The 20628-nt window shown below is 41.1% G+C and overlaps 1 protein-coding gene across 2 annotated transcripts; it reads right to left on the bottom strand.

Annotated features, from left to right (window-relative positions):
* Positions 1–15021: 15021 nt before the first annotated feature.
* LOC115053265 (sushi domain-containing protein 6) lies at positions 15022–20509 on the bottom strand. 2 transcript variants are annotated; one of them, XM_029517849.1, is made up of 5 exons: positions 20338–20509; positions 18558–18664; positions 17700–17900; positions 16002–16146; positions 15022–15926 (listed from the first exon to the last, which is right to left on the bottom strand). In XM_029517849.1, exons 2-5 carry the CDS (start codon positions 18649–18651, stop codon positions 15608–15610), a joined length of 759 nt encoding a protein of 252 aa, XP_029373709.1. In that variant the 5' UTR covers positions 18652–18664; positions 20338–20509; the 3' UTR covers positions 15022–15607. The 2 variants fall into 2 exon arrangements, with proteins under 2 accessions (XP_029373709.1, XP_029373710.1); XM_029517850.1 differs by having other exon boundaries at positions 15022–15923.
* Positions 20510–20628: the final 119 nt, after the last annotated feature.

Raw genomic sequence — 20628 nt, 5'->3', positions numbered from 1 at the left:
GAGCTTCTCTCTCTCTCTCTCTCTCTCTCTCGCTCTCTGTCTCTCCCTGTCACCCTCTCTCCCTCTTTCTCTCTAACTCCCTCCTTGCATGCGCTGATAAAAACCATCCTTCTTAAAAAAAAAAACAAAAAAAAAACAAAACAAAACAGTTTCACCCAGTTCTAAGCATTTATACTGCATTTACTAACCATGTTCTGCCAAAGTCTCTGTCTCTCCCAGTTCCTCTCCTCTCTCTCCCTGTCCTCATCCTGCAGGTGGTGACTCATCTCCATCCCATGTTCCTGCAACACCTGCTGGTCCCATATAGCATGAATTCTGTATTACAGCTCAACTCCATGAACTTCATGCAACAACATGTTCCTGCCTACACCCCCCCCCCTCCAATGCCTGCCTGCCTGTCTCTCTCTCTCTCTCTCTCTCTCTCTCTCTCTCTCTCTCTCTCTCTCTCTCTCTCTCTCTCAACCCAACCGGTCGAGGCAGATGGCCGCCCCCCCTGAGCCTGGTTCTGCTCGAGGTTTCTGCCTCTTAAAGGAAGTTTTTCCTTGCCACTGTTGCCAAGTGCTTGCTCATCGGGGGATCTGTTGGGTCTCTTTAAATAAATTTATAAAGAGTTTGGTCTAGACCTGCTCTATATGTAAAGTGCCTTGATGTAACTTTGTTATGATTTGGCGCTATACAAATAAATCTGATTTGATTTGATTTTGATTTGACTTTAATACCAGTGCATAAACAATGACATTGACAGTTTCGCTGCCCTTTTTATTTAACAAGATAAGGCACCAAATATATATATAAAATAAATTAAATAAAAAAATAAATAAATAAAATAAAGGAAATAAAATAATGAGGAAATAACTAAATGAGCCCGCTGAATTTGAGCTCTGCACTCAATGCTTTGGTTCAGTTCAGAAAGAGAGGAGGAATCCAACTGAATGTGTTCAGTTTTTGTGTCACTCAATCATTCAAAGGTAAGAGGTAAGAAATGGTAAGAAAGGTAAGAGTGTGTTTACCTTATCTGCTCAGAATGTGTAATTCTGGTGATCAGGAGTTTGCAAGGTAGGATTCGCAACCGGCCACACCGCATGTCCAACTCTCTCACTCTCTCAGAATCGCAGGGCTGGCTCGCCATCTATGTCAGCTCTTTCACAGAATCAATGGGCTGGATTCGCCAAATAAGCCATTCCTCTACTTATCTGGTGGAACATCAGGGAAAAAAACAAACAAACAAACAAACAAAAAAAAAAAAAACCAAACCAAAAAAAAAAAAAAAAAAAACAACCTACACAGAAGTGTTTACGGCACGTCAGCGACTGACTAACATCGACCATTGCGCACCGTGGTTGTGATCGAATTCATAGACGTATATTTATGTTTATGGTTGAAGTGCTCAGGCCTAGGACACACTTCCTGCTTGAGCAGGGCGTGTGCATCGTGGAACCTGCTGCTTTTCATTTTGGCGACCATATTACCAGCTCAGAGCAGACACACTGCCCATGCAGCTGCAGTACCGCGTCATTTAAAAACTGGAAGTATTGCCCACTGAACATGACCTGTTCAGCATCACATAGACATCATACCATCAACAATCCATAATGTATATCGATGTCGCAGTCATACATTTTATTTGTTGAGGTCTTAAAAAGGTCTTGTGGTCAGGGATTCTCTGAGGATTTGCATTTGAATTACATTACAGCAATGTTCTGCTTTAATATCTTTCCTATACGAGTATAGTGTACCCTTACATTAGATATGACAGTAGGTGTAAAGGTAACATAATATAACAGCAAGATTGCCTTTTTATTGTTAGGAAGATTGAGGGAGAAATTGAAAAGGGCAATGAAAGGGACATTAAAGACAGAGAGAACGATCAAAATGCCACTTTACCGGGGCAAGTAATCCATGGATGTATGTGCCGAGGGCCAGTCCGTCAGGGGCCAGCAATGAAGACATCATATTGCCAGGGTCAGATGCTCCAGGGACCAGACTGCCAGGGAATAATAGGGCGACTGTAGAAAACTTAATCAGGCAACTGAAAAGAGAAACATTTATGAGGCGAGCAGAGAGGGCTCTTGCCCAACAAAAAAGAACAAATGTGGAAAGAAAGAGAAACCAATTATTTAATCAAAAATTTAAATTTTTACTCCAGACCAAATTCAAGCCCTCCGACAGGAAAAAAAGAGAGGAATACGGTGGGGGAAGGAGACAATAGAAAAGGCAATAAAAATAAGATTTACCACAGCGTGAGCTTAGAATTATGAGGTTCTATCTCCGTGTAGGGTAATTCAGAGTTATTGAGGTAAAACTGTTATAGTATGATCTTCTATTATAGCTCAACAAGACCATTACCCAGCATGTACTTTGAGTATAGGAAATCAAATTTTTGGCTCATTTGGAATTTGGATTTTTTTAGATGGACCAAACAGAGATAGAACCTTATAATTCTGAGCTCTGGTTCTGTTCAAAATTAAAAAGTTCTATCTCCATTTTCACAAGTTTAGCCCTACATTTTAAAGAATAGCAATATATAACTACTGATTTGAATTCATTTGTACAACCATAATATATATATTTTAGTATATAATATATAATATATAATATTAGTAAATAACAAAGCCAAACAAGTTTGTAAGAAAAAAAGTTTAGTTTTTGAAAACTTCCCTCTACACACTAACATTGCTCTCCCTCCTAAATCTAACTTTACCTACTTGTAAGTATAAAATTCAAAGTTCAAAATATTGCAGCGTAGTAAAGTTTGTAGACAGCAGGCATATACTTAAACATAGACAAAATGTCTGATTTCATGGCCTCTGTGATGCTGTTTTTGTGTGTGACTGGCTTTGGTTGTGGCAGCAAGAGTAATGTTAGCATGAAAGCCCTTGTCTTGATATTTGAGCCTCTGATGTCCACCTGTATAGGAGGATTGGCATGTGAGGTTCTGTACTGTACACTGAGAAGAGTTTGACTGAATGGGATCTGGGCCACTGAGGCAAAGGGCATCATCTTATATCGGAATACTTTAGCACAGGAATGGAAACCTTTGAAATCTCCCTCCTTCATCTGTATTACAGTGTAAGGCTGTGTTCTGACTGTCAGGAGGACTTTAGATAGGAACTCTGTGACAGCAAATGGAATTTCTATTTTGTGGCACGCAACTGTGGCATGTGAATGAACCCACTCCTACAATCATATCCTTGATCTTGGGTTAGGGTGTACATATGGTATTGAAATTGACAAGCTAACAATTCTTTACTTTAATGGGCTCCACAGCATTGAGGAATAAATTCAGCCATAGAAGATGTTTATCTGAAGCTGCTGTGGCTAAATTTAAAGAGAACATTTGGTCATCATTCCCAACAATGCCATATCTAAATTCAAATGAGGATTTCTCCCATACGCAGGTTGATGACCTTGTGACTAGCACTATGGCCACACTGCGTTCAAATCTTGACAATGCCGCCCCTCTCAAAAAGAAAGTATTCAATCTGAGGAGGCTGGCTCCCTGGTATAATTACCAAATCCGTGCCTTAAAGCAGACATCAAGGAAATTAGAAAGAAATTGGCGTTCCAGTAAGTCTCACAGAGTCTGGAAAGATAGCCTAAAAACATATAAAAAAGCTCTCTGCAGTGCTAGAAGTTCATATTACTCAGCACTCATAGAAGAAAACAAGAACAACCCCAGGTTTCTCTTCAGCACTGTAGCCAGGCTGACAGAGAGCCATAGCTCAGTTGAACCAGTGATCCCCTTAGCTCTAAGCAGTGATGATTTTATTAACTTTTTTACAGATAAAATTCTCACGATCACAAATTTATCAGCTCTTGCCTACGTTAGATAAAAATCCCCTACGGAATACAACAACTCCTGAATCAGCTGCGACGCCTCTTTTACATCTGGAATCATTCTCATCTCTGAATCTCTCAGAGCTAGCTTCTATAGTTTCATCATCCAGACCGTCAACCTGTCTATTAGACCCAGTACCAACTAGCCTCTTTAAAGAGATCTTTTATTTAATTGAGCCGTTCATTCTAGATTTGATTAATCTGACTTTATTTCTGGGTTACGTACCTCAGGCACTTAAGACTGCAGTCATCAAACCCCAGCTTAAAAAGCCTAATCTTGATCCAGATGTTTTGGCAAACTATAGACCCACATCAAACCTTCCATTTATTTCTAAAATCATTGAGAAAGCTGTAGCAAAACAACTACACGAGCATCTGGATGGGAACAGTTTGTTTGAAGAGTTTCAGTCAGGATTTAGAGCCCATCATAGCACAGAAACAGCACTGGTTAAAGTCTCCAATGACATTCTAATGGCCTCAGACAATGGATCAGCCTCCATACTTCTCCTTCTAGATCTCAGTGCTGCATTCGACACCATAGATCATAATATTTTACTACAGAGACTAGAACATGAAATTAGAATTAAAGGAACTGCACTAAGGTGGTTCAAATCCTACTTATCAGATAGACATCAGTTTGTTCATGTAAACAACAGCTCCTCCTCATGTACTGTAGTCAGTCATGGAGTCCCGCAGGGTTTGGTACTTGGACCAATCCTCTTTATGCTTTATCTGCTTCCTCTAGGCAACATTATCAGGAAACACAGCATCAACTTCCACTGCTATGCAGACGATACTCAGCTGTACCTATCAATGAAGCCAAATGAAGTCACTCAGATAGTCAGACTGCAGGCATGTCTTGAAGACATACTTCTCAACTCTGACAAAACAGAAGTTATTGTACTCGGTCCTAAGCACCTCAGAAAAATACTATCTAATCATCTCATCAGTCTGGACGGCATTACTTTGGCTTCCAGCTCCATTGTAAGAAACCTTGGAGTCATTTTTGACCAGGACATGTCCTTTGTCCCTCACATAAAGTTAGTCGGGCAGCTTTCTTCCACCTGAGAAACATTAGGAAAATCAGAAACATCCTTTCTCAGGATGATGCAGAAAAACTAGTCCATGCATTTGTAACTTCTAGGCTGGACTACTGTAACTCATTACTATCTGGATGTCCAAACAAATCTCTAAAAGGCCTTCAATTAATTCAGAACGCTGCTGCACAAATATTAACAGGAACTAGGAAAAGAGATCATATCTCTCCTGTGTTAGCCGCTCTTCATTGGCTGCCAGTAAAATATAGAGTTGAATCAAAATCCTTCTTTTAACATATAAAGCTCTTAATGGCCAAGCTCCATCATATCTCAGAGAGCTCATAGTTCCTTACTGTCCTAGCAGGCCACTCCGCTCTCTAGATGGAGGTTTACTTGTGGTTCCTAGAGTCTCCAAGAGTAAATCTGGAGGCAGATCGTTCAGTTATCAGGATCCTCTTCTATGGAACCAACTTCCAGCATCGGTCCCGGGGGCGGACTCTTTAGTAATTTTCAAGACCAGGCTTAAAACTTTCCTGTATGACAGAGCTTATAGTTAAAAAGTTAAAGTCCTCTACTCTTTAGCTATGCTGCTGTAGGCCTAGGCTGCTGGGGGAAGGACTGAGCTTCTCTCTCTCTCTGTCTCTCCCTGTCTCTCCCTTTCACCCTCTCTCCCTTCATCTCGCTTGCTCTCCCTCCTCCCCTCTTGCATGCGTTGATGAGAACCATCCTTCTTAAAAAACACAGTTTCACCCAGTTCTAAGCATTTATGCTGCATTTACTAACCATGTTCTGCCAAAGTCTCTGTCTCTCCCAGTTCGTCTCCTCTCTCTCCCTGTCCTCATTCTGCAGGTGGTGACTCATCGCCATCCCATGTTCCTGCAACACCTGCTGGTCCCATATTTCATGAATTCTGTATTACAGCTCAACTCCATGAACTTCATGCAGCAACATGTTCCTGCCTACACCCCCCCCCCCCCCCTCCAATGCCTGTCTCTCTCTCTCTCTCTCTCTCTCTCGCTCTCTCCCACTCTTAACCCAACCGGTCGAGGCAGATGGCCGCCCCCCCATGAGCCTGGTTCTGCTCGAGGTTTCTGCCTCTTAAAGGAAGTTTTTCCTTGCCACTGTTGCCAAGTGCTTGCTCATCGGGGGATCTGATGAGTCTCTTTAAAACTGAGATTAAACTCAGTGTTAAGTAGACATTTTTACAGGTGTCTTCATTTTCAGCACACTAGATTTTATACATCTTTGCCACATTAAGAGTTGGCTCGAGATACTGCTTCTGCGTGCATGCGCGACAGTAATGAGACTCGACCACAGGGAAAGACCTGATGTGTGCCCGCACCTTCTCTTTCTGACTTTTGTCTATGCGTCTTTTAGCATGCTTTCCTTTGTGATCTGCTTTTGGGATACCAGCCTGGCTTTTTTCATGTACAATATACACTGTTTGTTGACTAATAGCAAGAGTGCAGAGAAAAAAAGGCTTGCATACTCTTACCTTTTGTCCCTCTGTATCCAGAAAATATTTGAATGAGTTGGTCCAGCTCAAGTCACCACCACCATTTGGTCTTTCTTCTATGGGGCGCTCAGTTGTCATCATGATGTAATCATACTTCCTGTCCTGAGGAAGACTGGAATAACTCTCAAAACACCTCTCTCTCTCTCCATCTGTAATTTTTCAGGCACAGTTAAATTTACATGAGACGGTGCAGTTTTTAAAGGTTTTTATATGTTTGGCTGGCACCGTTTCTTTTGACGTGTTCAGATGCTCTTTACCCTGTTGCTAAAGTCTCTTTATGGTTACAGACTGCCATGATGATGGCGGCGTGCAGACAGTTTTCCTACTTTTCCCTGAGCTCTGCTGTGTCTCTACTGCTCCCCTGGCTCGAGCTGTATCTGTCAGCCTGCCTCTGGGTGTCCCCACTGGCCTGGCCCTGGCTATTTCTGCAGCTGTCTCTGTCTCTGCTGCTCTGGGCTCTGTCTTTCCTGGTATGGCTGCTAAAATAGTAATACAATAGTAATCACAACATCATTTTAACAAAAACTAACTAAAGGTGAAACATCTATTTTGAAGAGTACTGTGATCTATACCAGGACAGTCAGCACTGGCTTTACATTGATACAAATGAAAAAACTGGACACACTGAGGCACTGTCCAGGACCCAAATTTTCCTGACAATAACAGGATAAACAAATAAATGTGCTTAATATTATCAGTGAGTAATACTTATCTTATTGTACAGTTTATTTATAATTGTATAGTTTTAACTACGTACACATGTATTTCAGCTGTATGGTGGTGCTGTCGTATTATTAGCTTCGATGCATTTTCAACAATGTCTTCACTCATTCAGCAGCTAAGTATTCACCCTTTGGAAAGGCATCTTTTTATTTTTATTTTTTAATTATTTAATTAGAACATACAATTTTAGTTGGAAAGATAAATTAGTTGGAGTATTATAAAATCAAATATATAACTACAACAGCAATATCATCAATATATGGCAGCATTACCCACCACCACTATCAGCTGCAGTCTGTCTCTGTCTGTCTGACACAATTCCTGACACACAATTCCAAACAAAAACGATTTAAATATTTTTTATAATAAGAGTCAAATTTATCAAGTCACTAATAATACAGAAAGCAAGTTAGCTGTTGTAGGAGGGAAGTGTAGGTAATGTTTGCTAGCTAAGCTGCAAGCTAGCAGTCTGTGTATCAAATAGTGATGTCTCGGCCGCAAATGAAACGAATGAAAACGGCCCTAAGAGGCTCTTTGAAATGAACAACGGGAACCGGATTCTGCCTGGCTCAGACTCACTTACTTTTTTTTTTCTGCTCAAGCTGCACGTGATTGGTCAGCTACACGAGCACTGACCAAGAGGGGGAGGCAATGGGGCTACACACAGCACACAGAGAGAACAGTCACTAGCACAACCACACAAAGATGCTGGAAACAAGTGGGAATTGAAAATGAGTGGCAAATAATTAAGCAAAATTTTGATACATTTCAGTTTCATTGATCAAGCAAAGGCAGAATGGGTGACCAAGGCTTCAGTCTCCTCATACACAGCACGTGAGATGGCATGGATAGTGTATTGTGGCCATATCCGTCCTCTTTGAGCGAATCTTCTAAAAACAGGGAAAATAATTACAGACAGAAGGAACAGAAGCAACCCCTCAAAACTGAGGCACTTGGCCTTTCTCAATGCCAATCTTTTCTTTATTGTTTTTAGTTTGTTCTTTTTTGATTTATTGTTGTTTCACAATAAATAGTTAAATGTTGATGAATAAATAAGTATACTATCAGAGATTGGACCTTTTGTCTAATTGAAAAGGGTCGTTGTTTTGGTACTGATTTATACATATTTATTTTTTGTGGCACTCTGCTCCATGTTGAGTATAAAAAGATATATGAATGATGAACATTTCATATAATTTATGTTTTTAAATGTAGTAATTAATTTTGTATTATTACTTATTGTTTATGGTAATAAATAAATTTTAAGCAATAAAAAATCTGAGGAGCTCCTTGAGAGTCGAAAGAGCAGGCTCTTTATAGTGAGCCATGCCAAAAGAACCAGCTCTCTAAACAAAGCCAGAATTCCCATCACTAGTATCAATGAACAGATACAAGCTAACATACGTTAATGTTAGCATGCTAGCTAACATTCGCAAACTAGCTAGCTAAACTTGATAGCTTATGGTTTTTAAATAATGTGCTACATACTCACTCTAATAAGCTTCTAATTACCGATTTCTGTTCGTGTTCGTTCCTTTTTAAACGTTTTCTACCTTTTGGGCACCAAGAGGGCAGAGGGCTTGAATGAAGGTCACTTCACAAATCCATAGAATGAACAAGGCAACATAGCTAAGAGGTGGGCTATGATTGGTCCGTCCGTGTTCATTCCGGTCTACGATTGGATGTTGAATCTATTGGAGCTAGAACCTTAAAACTCCAACTCGGTTTGTGTTTTGGTAGATAGAAATTTTATGAATAACTCACTAAAAATGTCGACATTTTAAAAATAACACCACACAGGAATTAACAGACCATTAATGGAATTTTGAAAAAAGTGGAGATAGAACCTTATAATTCTAAGTTTACGACTGGCTATAAAACCAGGGATGCAAAAAACATGCAAAGGAGGGTGCATGTGAAGCTGGAGGCAGGACTTTTGGGGGAAGTCTTTGAGATGCTGAGGCTGAAGGCAGGAGTCATGAGTGAAATGGAGAGAGAGAATGTGCTCTTGTTGGATGAAATGGCCATTACGCCAACTGTGGAGCTCCATATGGGAACGAGGAGGCTATTTGGAAAAATCATGCTGCCTGGCCACAGAGGACAAGCAACACACACACGCACTAGTGTTTATGCTGGCTGGTGTCACAACAAGGTGGAAGCCAGTTGTGGCTTACCACTATAGTGGCAGTTCCACCAATGGCACAGTTTACCAGCCTATCATAATCAGCATTGTTGAAGCAGCCCCGTCTGTAGGGCTTTGTGTGCTGAACATCACCACAGACATGTGGAGCCCCAACAGAGCAATATGGGAGTCCTTCGGGGTGACCTATGATAAGCCATCGTTCCAGCATCCTGTTGTGCCAAAAAACGCCTCCATTTCATGCCCGACGTTCCTCATCTTGTCAAAAACTTGAAGAGTGCCATTAGCCATGGTCAGATCATCACCATACCACAGGATGTGGTGGAAAAGGAGCTGCCATCCAGTGAGGTCTCTGTTGTCCCCTTAAAGGAACTGGTGGTCTTCCAAGAGGGCATGGCACTTAAGCTGTAGTATACTACCTATTTTATTTTTGTTTATGTATTTCAGTTTTGAAATGATATATTTTGGTCTGACCTAGGCATATCTCAGTTGCAGATAATCAACTGTCCATGCCTTGTTTTTAGAATGTGCTTAACAATGTGTGTGAGTGTTGTTGTGTTGTTGTGTAGCTACTGCAACAGACCTACTGTAGCTGAATAGATAGAAAAGTTTAATCCTCCTCCTAGCATGCAAACCAGTTCTATAAATGTTATAATTCCGGACCTTCAAGGACATACACTGTGTAACATGAGCTCAGTGAACATGTGCAAAACAGAAACTTAGGTTCAGTGGAAAAGTACAGAGTAAGGGTACATGATGTCTTCAAACAAAGACAATTATAACACAAAACTGAACAACAATCAGCCAGCTGTAACAGGCCTCAGTGAAGCCATTTTGAGAACTTTGCAAGCATGGAGACTGGGAGAGCTATAGGCAGAGGTAGAAGAAGGGGAAGAGGAAGACAGACAGAGAGAGGAGGAAGTGGTCAAAGAGGCCATGCGAGGACATTATTTCTGATGACACAAGAGCAACTCTGGTGGACCATGTCATAAACCATGGCCTGCAAGGGAAGCTGGGCAGAGAGTCCACCCGAATCTAATCACTATGGCTAATGCTCCTTTTCAAACAATAGCATTTTGTGAAACACACTGTGATAACGTGTTGAGATGTTTCAGTACTGTGTATGGTATATACAGTACTGTAAAAATAACAATTGTGGTTGCAATTTTTCTACAGAGTGACTAAAAGACCTACTGGGGGTGGACACCAACGCCTGTTCACCCAACAGCAGGAACTTGCCATTGTGAATTCACTGAGGTGCTTTGGGCCGAGTAAAATAACTTCAGTTTTGTCAGAGTTCTTCTTCTTTTTTTTGGTTTTGTTTGTTTTGTTGTTTTGTTGTCTAGCCTCCTGGAGGTGTCGTGGGCCTAACTAGACAAAACGCCGGTGAAAGGAGGTTCCCACCTGATGACCCCAAAGACATGTTAGCTATCACTGCTCACTGGCCTAGTTAGATTCAGGGCACAAAGGGCAGGGCAAAAGTTTTTTGTCAGGGAGTTAGAGTCTGGTCCATTTTTCTTTTTTTTTTGTTGCACATGTTTCTTGTGTTTACTCTAAATACGGCGGTTGGCATCCATCTTAATGGTGCATTACTGCCACTTCTGCTCCAGAGTGTCGGTCAGACTGTAAGCTTACATTCTTGGTCCCCAGAAAGAAAACACAAAAAAAAAAGAAAAGAAAAGAAAAACTCTAACCTGCACTGATTCACACATACCCACCTATACTCTCATTCACTTATACTCTGTCTACTCCCCATCATACACCCCCAGTGCCTTCCAACCCTATAGTAGAGGCCTGTTCTCTTTAGGTATTCTAAGAGTGTTTTGACTTTTGGCAGAGTTAAGGAGTAGAAAATTTTGGGTCATCCAGTCTGCAGTCTGACAATCTGTCTAACTTAATTTGGCTTCATTGATAAGTACAGTTGAGTGTCATCTGCATAACAGATAAAGAATGACGAGGATTGGTCCAAGTACTGAGCCCTGTAGGACTCCATAACTGACTACAGTGCATGAGGAGGAGCTATTGCTAACATGAACAAACTGATGTCTATCTGATAAATAGGAGTGGAACCACCTTAATCCAGTTCCTTTAATGCCAATTTCATGTTCCAGTCTCCGTAGTAAAATATTATGATCTATGGTGTCGAATGTAGCACTGAGATTTAAGAGAAGTATGGAGGCTGACCAATTGTTTGAGGCCATTAGAATATCGTTGGTGACTTAAACCAGTGCTGTTTCTGTGCTATGATGGGCTCCAAATCCTGACTGAAACTCTTCAAGCAAATTGTTCCCATCCAGGTGGTCATGTAATTGGTTTGTTCCTGCTTTCTCAATGATTCTAGAAATGAATGGAAGGTTTGATATGGGTCTGTAGTTGGCCAAAACATCTGGATCAAAATTCGGCTTTTTAAGCCTAGGTTTGATGACTGAGACTGACACTGACTAAGAGTCTGAGGTACATAACTCAAAGATAAGGTCAAATATATAAAATGATCAGCTCAATTAAGTAAAAAATCTCTATAAAGAGGCTAGTTGGTACTGGGTCTAAAAGAAAAGCACCGTCATGCCTAACTGGGTTCCAATACAGACAGACCAGAGCAGCCCAGGTTTGTTGTTGTCTGGGATAATGTTTGTTTCCATCAGACTGCTCTGGTCTGGAACTGGTTCACCAATGATCAATTTGAAGTGGTGTACTTGCCCCGTTGCTTGTCATTTCTTAACCCTATTGAAGAATTTTTTTGTGCTTGGAGATGGGGCGTATATGACCGCCAATCACATTTTTCTGCAGGCAATGGAAAAGGCCTGCAGAGACATTGAGGAAAGGTCAATCCAAGGATGGATTTGGCACACAAGAGGATATTTTTCACAATGCTTAGCGAGAGAAGACATTGGTTGTAATGTTGATGAGATGCTGTGGCCAGACCCCAACAGATGGCAGGACAGCACAGTTGTGCTCTGTGTTTACAGTAGTGTATAGTTTTTATTTCTATTTTTGCTTTAACTGAATTTACTGTACTGTGAAGTATGCTGCTGTAATGTACAGTATTGGTTATTTCATTTTTTGTTGTGAAAACAACAAAAAATGCCTTCTGTGGAACTGAATGAAAAACTGACAATTAAAGACTACAGTGTTTTATCTGAAGTAGACTAGTGTGTGGCTGCTGATCTGAAAGTGTATTGACATGATGCAAGTGGGTATCATTTTGACAAAGGATTTTTCAGTTTTGATAGCAGAGTCTCAATTTGGCACAGATGTAAATGGTTTATTTCCCAGTGTTGTGCCTTACTTGCTTGTGTGTGTAGTTTTGTCACAATGAGCCAAGTTTGCAAAACTTTGCAAAACAACAGCCGATAGCCAATACGCTCTCACTGTCCCCTCACTAACTTCCACAATATATAAGAATATTTGTGATATTGTCCCTCGTTTACTGGAGATGTTAGGAGACTCTAAGAGAACTCTAAGAGATATTGGAGAGGAAATGACAGATGACCAATGGTATGCAGTGCTTGACTTGATACATACCTCCTCCCTGTGTGCCAGACACAGCTTAAAGGAGAGGTGAAACACTGAATCTAGTTGTTGTGATTTGCTAAATGGAAGTCCACTCTTTTAAAAAAATATCTAACAAAGATTGAAAATGTAAATGAAAATGTAAAAAGCAATGTTCCGTTATGTGTTTTGTTGCATGGACGCCGCCATCTTTCACCATTGTAGCCAGTAATGTCACCGGGTTGGCTGGGGCACAGGAGTTATAGTGTTATTAGTGGTTGTTTATGACAGATCATCAAAGTTGGAGCCACAACAACACAGAAAACAAAAGGGAGCCACTGCTGTATTGATCCTGGTTGTCAAAATGAGTTTTATAAGGTGAAAGCTCAGGGCAAAACAGTCAGTTTCCATTAACTGCCACTGGAGTGGAGAGCTGTGCTGTAGCTCTGGCTAGCGACAATGAAGAGGGAGAATCCTCCGATGGGCGCTGACTCCAGGTTTTGCAGTGAGCATTTTTTGGAGGAAGGTTATACAGAGATTAAGACCTTTGAGTCAACTATTTGTCCGCCGGACCAACAGACTAAAGCCTAATGCTTATAGCCCGGGTTAGGGTCACCCCAAACAATTGGCGGCTCATCCTCCCGGTAGGTTAACTCCCCATACAGGCTCAAAGGCATAGGCAATGGGACAGGGGGACTCAAAATGCCTGTCCAGCTTGTCTTTTTCCAAAAATGTTTTATTTAAAACAAATGCGTCCTTTATGGTTCAGACTCACCTTGACATCAAGCCCCAACCAACCAACCAACCTGGCTTGTTACGTCACTCCAACATGGCAACTCGCATGCTAAATAGCCAGACTAAACTTACAAAACAAAGTAATACCACATAATATCTATGGTTTTACAGTTTTTTGAGAGCAATTGTTTTCAAAGTGTTAATTCTAATCTTGCCAAGATTATTACAGTTTCACTTCCCCTTTAATTTAACTTAAAATTGTGTTGAGAGAACATTTGACTAATGCAACACTGGCAAAAATGTTCCCTAATATTGTCCCTATTATCCCCGCTGTAAAGGCATCCAGTGGATTACGTATACATGCTGTGGTCCTGCCCTAAACCTAACACATTCTGGACCAATATTTTCCACGCCTACTCTGAGATATTTCAAAAATGCATCCTCCCCAACCCTACATGTGCAATATTCAGATTTGCCCCTGAAACTCGCTCCTTCGTGGCGAAGCTCGTGTAGTTATAGCATTTACCTCCTTACTTGCAAGAAGTCGCATTCTTCTCTCCTGGAAGGAGCAAGAACCTCCTAATTTCACAAGATGAATTAGAGATATTATGTATTTCCTGAAGTACTTACCTTGCTCCTACTCCTTTTTACTTTCTTTTCTCCTCTTCTGGTCTCTGTCTGTTTCTTTACTAATATATTCTTATTCTTAATATATTCACCTATTTAATTTTATTCAGTTTTAGTAACTTTATTATTTTTTGGAATCCTTTTGTGATGTTTGACTGGAAAACACAACAGTGGATGATCAACCTTGTGATAATTGGGACTTATAGGGATAAATGGGACAAATGGTGGGTGGGTTGAGTGGGAGGGAGGGAGGAAGGTTGGATAATATGCATGTTATTGTTGTTGTTTTTCTTGTTATTGTAACTATTTGAACATTGCAGCCATTCTTTGCTTATGTACACGTTGGTGGCTAAACTAAGCTGTAATAAATATATATGCTTAACAGAAAATCAAAAATTGTTAAAAGAAAACTGACACTTAAAGCTATAAAAAAATGGTTGTAAATCAAAGAGGATATACTAATGATGGAACAGCTTACATGTAAAATGAACATGAAGGAATAACCTTTAATGAAAGGCTGGGGGAAATGGTTGACTCATAAAGAAAGAAGAGATCAATAAGGTGGACTAAAAACACACAGTGTGTGCCTCCCACCCCACACTTTTTTTCTTTTTTTTTGTATGCTGCCTATTGCTTCTTCTTGGTTCTTGGATACATATCTCCTCCCTGTGTGCCAGACACAAATTAATCACTTATTCTAAGAAAAATATTTTTGTACTTTACTGTTAGAAGTGAAAACTAATGAAACATTGATAGAAAAAAAAGTAATAATGAAGATATAGACTTCCCTCCAATGTCATTGTCTAAGTAATCAGTCTGTCTGCCCTGACGCTGGAGCAGAAAAAAAACTGACCATGGTCAGTACTGATGAAGGATAACAACTTTTTTTGGTGATGAGCCCTAGAAAACCAAAAAAAGCATCACAACATTTTATTCATCATAGTAGAATAAAATCATAGAAGCATGTGCAATAATACAAACATTCATCAAGTAATTATTATAATCCATATAGTTCAGATTTTAAAGTGAAACATTGAACAGATTGGAGATCTAAGACGTCATCTGTTAAGGCCGTACTGATAAACTTCAGCTTCACAGTTTAAGTTCAAGCTGGACAAACATTTTTTTCCCCAGGTTTCTAAAGCTGCTAAAGCTCCTCGCCTCACAATGACAACAACAAGCACAACAAAAACAGTCCCACTGGTTTCAGACAGGAACATTGCCAACAAGCACGTATGCACACACACGCCGCAGTCCTGTGAAACATTTCTTATTTTATTTATGACATCATCACACTTGGATTAATCATAAATGATTTTCAGTCAGGACAAGCAGCCAATCAGAGTTTAGCAGCTTCATCTGATACAGCATAAGATAGGACAAAGGGTCAGATGCTGGTGAGCTGCGGGCAACCAGGAAACAATTGGTCCATTTCCTGTTTCCTCCAGCTGCTGCTGGCTGTTCTCTAAATGTGGTCATGTATGAAGCATGATCGTCTGTCAGTCAAATGTCTTTGTCCTCTGAGACAACATCCTGAAGCTGCTGCATGCCATTTGATGATTGGACCTCTTCATAAGGGGGCGGGAGGTTATTGGAGCTTTGATTGCACAGGTGGAGTTGGTGACTGCCCTCCGACTGGTTGGTGAGAGATGACTGCTGAAAGCTGCGAGCCTCTTGAGCCAATAGCAGTTGGGTGGGTCCAGGTGCTGAGCAGGGGGGGAGACGCTGACCCCAGCTTCCATAGACTGCCTCTTCATAGGATGGCAGAGAGACAAGAAGTCCATCCACCATCAGGTCCAGCTGGTCAGAGGAGCGACAGCTGCTGGGAGAGGAGGGGGCGTTATTTAATGAACGACAAGCAGCTGTGTTGTTCAAGTGAAACTGAAACCTCTCATACCTGTGTGATTGACAAGGATAGAGACGGGACTTGACAACCAGACAGGCAGTGGTGGTGAGCAGGAAGATGGACACACCAACTGCTGTTGTGGCCATGCTGGGCATTGAATCATTTGGCCTGTGGTCAGGATTCATGTAAGGACCCTCTGATAGGGAAGAGGACAAATGTTAAAAGGGGAAACACCAGCAGCCCTGCGGCTTGTTTTTGTGTGTCTTTTGTCGCTATATGTTCACTCTTTGTGAGTATGCAACAACACAGAACAAGAATAAGAATATCGACTTTTGTACACATCTGGTACACTCTGCTCTTTGTTAAAGATAAATCGAAACTGTGCAAAGTCACCAAACATGCTGCTAAAATAACTGGCACCACTGAATCCTCATTGAGAGATCCCCGCACACAGGCAGCCAAACGGAAAGCCAACACCCTCACACATAACCCCTCGTACCTTGTGCCGCCGCGACAAGGTACCATTGGCAAAAACAAACAAAGCAAAGAACTCTTTCAGTAAAAATTAAATAAGTCCTAAGGGCTGGACTCTCTTGGTTCCTTAGTTTTTATGTGTGTTGCTCTGTACTGCATTTTTATTTCTTATGACATTTTTATTTTATTTTTTAACATGAGCTTTCTTTTATTCTGTGAGCGCCGTCGAGTATGAATTTCCACTTCCTTGCAATGGACATGGATGACTCTGATTCAGCCTGGAAGATTTCATGGGACATCACAGCAAATTAAATGCCAATATTTAATATTAAAGATTCATATTTTGTTTTGGATTTGTTTTTGTTTTTTTTCTTTTTCTTTCTGGGCCTTTCTGTATGCAGTGTGCATTATCTCCATGCATTATCTACCTAACTGGCTGACTATGAAATTTTATTCTACCTCATTACTCTGTCCAATTACCTGTAAGAAAGTAACGGTTTATATCAACGTCACTGAACATCAAAGTATCAGATGTCCTGAGAGGTTTTAACACTGTATGCACATCATTTTGGGAGAAAAAACATTTGAAGCCAGCAGCTCTGGATACCTAATACTGATAAAAGGTCATTAATCACAAACTCAGGAAACAGATGAGACGAATGTCACTCAGTTTTCTGCTGCATGAAGCTGGACTGTGATGTGGTTTCTCTGAGCCCATGACAACATAGGAGCAGTTTCCATGAGGCTTTGACAGCTTCAGAACAGGAAGCATTTCATGATAATGATTCTGGCTCTGCCCACTTCCTTTTTATGCACTCTTACTTCCTGTCAGCGCACAACTGAGCTAAATACCACAGAGGAAAATTAAGCTTATTGTTCCACTGCAGATATTGAGGGCAAGTCTGAATTTTTCTGATCACTAGGTCAAAAGATAAACACTGTTGAGAGCAATCAGGCCCTACAAGCTCTGATTATTGATTAGACAGACAGAGGGAGAGAGTGCTGAACTGTGAGAGAAATTCAAACTCCCAAAAAAAGTCAGCTCTAAATGACCTCACAGATTGTAGCTGCAGATCTTAGAATTTTATTAATCTGCATTTCACATTTTTGAAATGTTTACTTCTTCTCTGCCTGAGTTTGTAAGCGATGAGTAAAAAGGTAGCAGATTCTGTGATTGAGCTGAAGTGCAACAAAAAGACAAGTAGATAATTTTGGTCCTTGATCACGATGAACAGGCTCAATATCTTAGTAGATAAAACCTGAGCTCAAACTCACCTTTGATGGGTGTGCAGGCTGGGATCATGGGCTGCCACTTCCCATGGCGACAACTGGAGACTTGGACTTTGTTGATCTGGTATCCAGGCTCACAAAAGAAGTGGATGGAACTTTTGTGAGGGAAACCTCTGCAGGGAGATGGATTACAGTGGAAACCGACATGTTCTGGCACCAGAGGATGGGAACAGTTCCTCAGTTTTCCTGCAGATACACAATGAACATGGGTTGGCTCAGGATGACATAATGGGGCTAGGTACCTGATAGATGAGATTGCCCATGAAGCCTTGTTCTGTCTACCCCTTCTCCAACACGACTCATGTATTTATTTTCTTTAAGACAAACTCTCCTCATATGCTCATTTATCTCTGTGGTCAGTAGGTGCAGCAGTCAGATGTCAAGACCTGGCATTTATGTGTGACTTTTGTCTGAGTGCAACAACAGCTGTGTTGTGATAAGAGGGGGATGATGGGAGAATGAGTGACAGACCAAGGGTTAGGATCTGCTCATAACATGTATTTTTTGGAAATTCTGCATTTAATGACTTCACCCCATCAAGTCAAATAAGTCAAGACAGTTCAGTGACATTTTAATGAGTAATATAAAAGTGTGAGATTGAAATGATGATGATGACGATGATGACGATGATGACGACGACAGGCACGTATAGAGGAAGAACCACCCAGTGTCTCATGTGAGGTCAAGACTCCACGAGGACTCAAACAAAGAGAAAAGAGAAAGAAAACAGTTTTCTGTAGATTTGTGTACATGTTAGTGCTTTGTCAGTGTTATTTTTCTCACTGGTTTTATATGCTGAAATGAATGCAAATGAAACCAGAGAGACTTAAGGAATGTTCATACCTGCAGTAACGAAAGGTGAAGATGCCAAGAGGACAAGTCCACAGACCAGATGGATGTGTCCACAAAGCCATGGATGCAGAACTGATGCAGACATCAAACGAGGCTTCCTGATGACAGCAGAACACACAACCAGGATATGTGTGGTCACTTAGTGTCAACACAACATTCATGTTTTGACTAAAACTAACAACTGCGCCACATGTGGCTGATCACAGATCACAGACCCTAACCCTAACCCACAGACCTTAAAGACCCTCTGATGAGATTCCAGACCCCAATCTAGGTCAGATGATGTTTATATAGAATGAATGATCAATCAACCAATCAGAATCATTCATCCCAAACCTCAGGAACTAATCCTATGTCTCCACAAAGTCCTGGTTTGAGTCTTTGACTTGGTAACTCTTAACATTTCTTCCACATCTCTCTGTAACTCTGTAAACAAGCAGGTGGAGGACAGAATTAAGACCTGACCCATGTTCCTGAAGTAGGGAAGTAAAGTGAATTTGATTCTCAAATTATATGATTTTTGTGTGAAATCATAATCAGAAGATTTAAATTGTGCTGGGTGATGTTTGCCTGTTTCACCTGTACCTCTTGTCTTGTGACGGTAAACCTGTCAGAGCAGGACTCACTTGACACATTTCCCGTGGAAAGCAGTACAGACTGAGCAAAGTGTGTTAACTCCAATCTGTGCATTCTGCCTGAATGTGAATATGCCAGTCATCTCAGGAGCAGTAAGATAGTGCCCTCAGACTGCCTGATTGTCACACACACACACACACACAGCTGTGACCACACTGGTTTCAGAATCTTTGTCATGGAGCTTCTGTGACATTTTTAACACCAGTCATGTTTCAGATAGTGGAGGATGGGGGCTTTTGTTTGGTGCAAAGACATGAGTTCATGGGGAAACATCAGTTCACACCTGAGGACTACCGGAGCCAGTCTCGGGTTGATCAGTAGCTGAACTATGTGTCTTAAAGCCTGTTTTACCTTCTCCCATTCCACTCATGCTCAGTGTTAGTTCACAACATCAACATCAACATTTGTGTTCCTTCATCAGCACAACACAACACCAGGCTTCACTCAGCTGTGTCTGTGTCCATCCTGTACTGTACAAATTTTACTTCTTGTGCAAGAAAAAATTCTTTGTGAATCTGTTTATACATTCAGTATAGGAGGTTCATCAAACAAACCAAATAGTGTGTGACAATCTGAATGCAACATAAAATACAATGAACATACACAATGAGCAAAAGCCAAACTGCACTGCTTCCAGATTCTTGGTCAGAGATCATGGGGATACAGGTACGGCCACCTTGTTTGCTATTACATTGTTCTGACATCAACTTGCTCACTCCAGACTGACTTGTTTAACAGCCAAAAACAGATCAATTCATTTCCATGGAAACAAATGACAGATTATCTTCCCGTCCATTAATCCGCTAAATGTTCCAGCTGCTCTGGTTTCAGCTAAAAAATGTAAAATTCATCTTTTAAGGTCTAGATCCAGTTCTCTCAAATTAAACCTTTAACAGTCTTAAAACACCTGATATAAACTGGAAAACACATTAAAGAGAACCCGCCCACAGCCCATATCCCAGCAAAAGATCAGAACCCAGCCAGACCTGGACTCTGTCAGACTAGAACAGGTCTCACCATCAATAATTATCGGTGATCAGCAGCGAATTTTAGTTTAAGGTTAATGCGCACAGACACACACACAACCGTATTACTCATGAGTCCTATCACGCTCTTCGCTCCCGGTCCGACTCACCTGGGACAAAGTTCCGGAGACGGGTGGCTACACTACAGACAGAATTCAGACCTAGCCGCGGTTCAAGGCGGATCTGGATCCGGACCCGCTGATCAGCTTACGGCCGCCACTCCTGATCAGCTACAAGTGAGCTAAGGCTTCGACTCATCGATCAGCTGTTCTTCAGCTACAACTAGACTTCTTATTTACTGCTTGGGGCAGACAGACTCCACCCACCTGCCCGGCTACATCATATTTTGGAAACTCTGTGTGTCTGTGTGAAAAGGAAACTGGTGGGCAGCATCACGGCAC

This window comes from Echeneis naucrates, chromosome 13 (genome assembly GCF_900963305.1).
Source record: "Echeneis naucrates chromosome 13, fEcheNa1.1, whole genome shotgun sequence".
Lineage (NCBI taxonomy): Eukaryota > Metazoa > Chordata > Actinopteri > Carangiformes > Echeneidae > Echeneis > Echeneis naucrates.
Note: the sequence above shows the minus strand (reverse complement) of the source record. Positions and strands in the feature narration are given on the sequence as shown.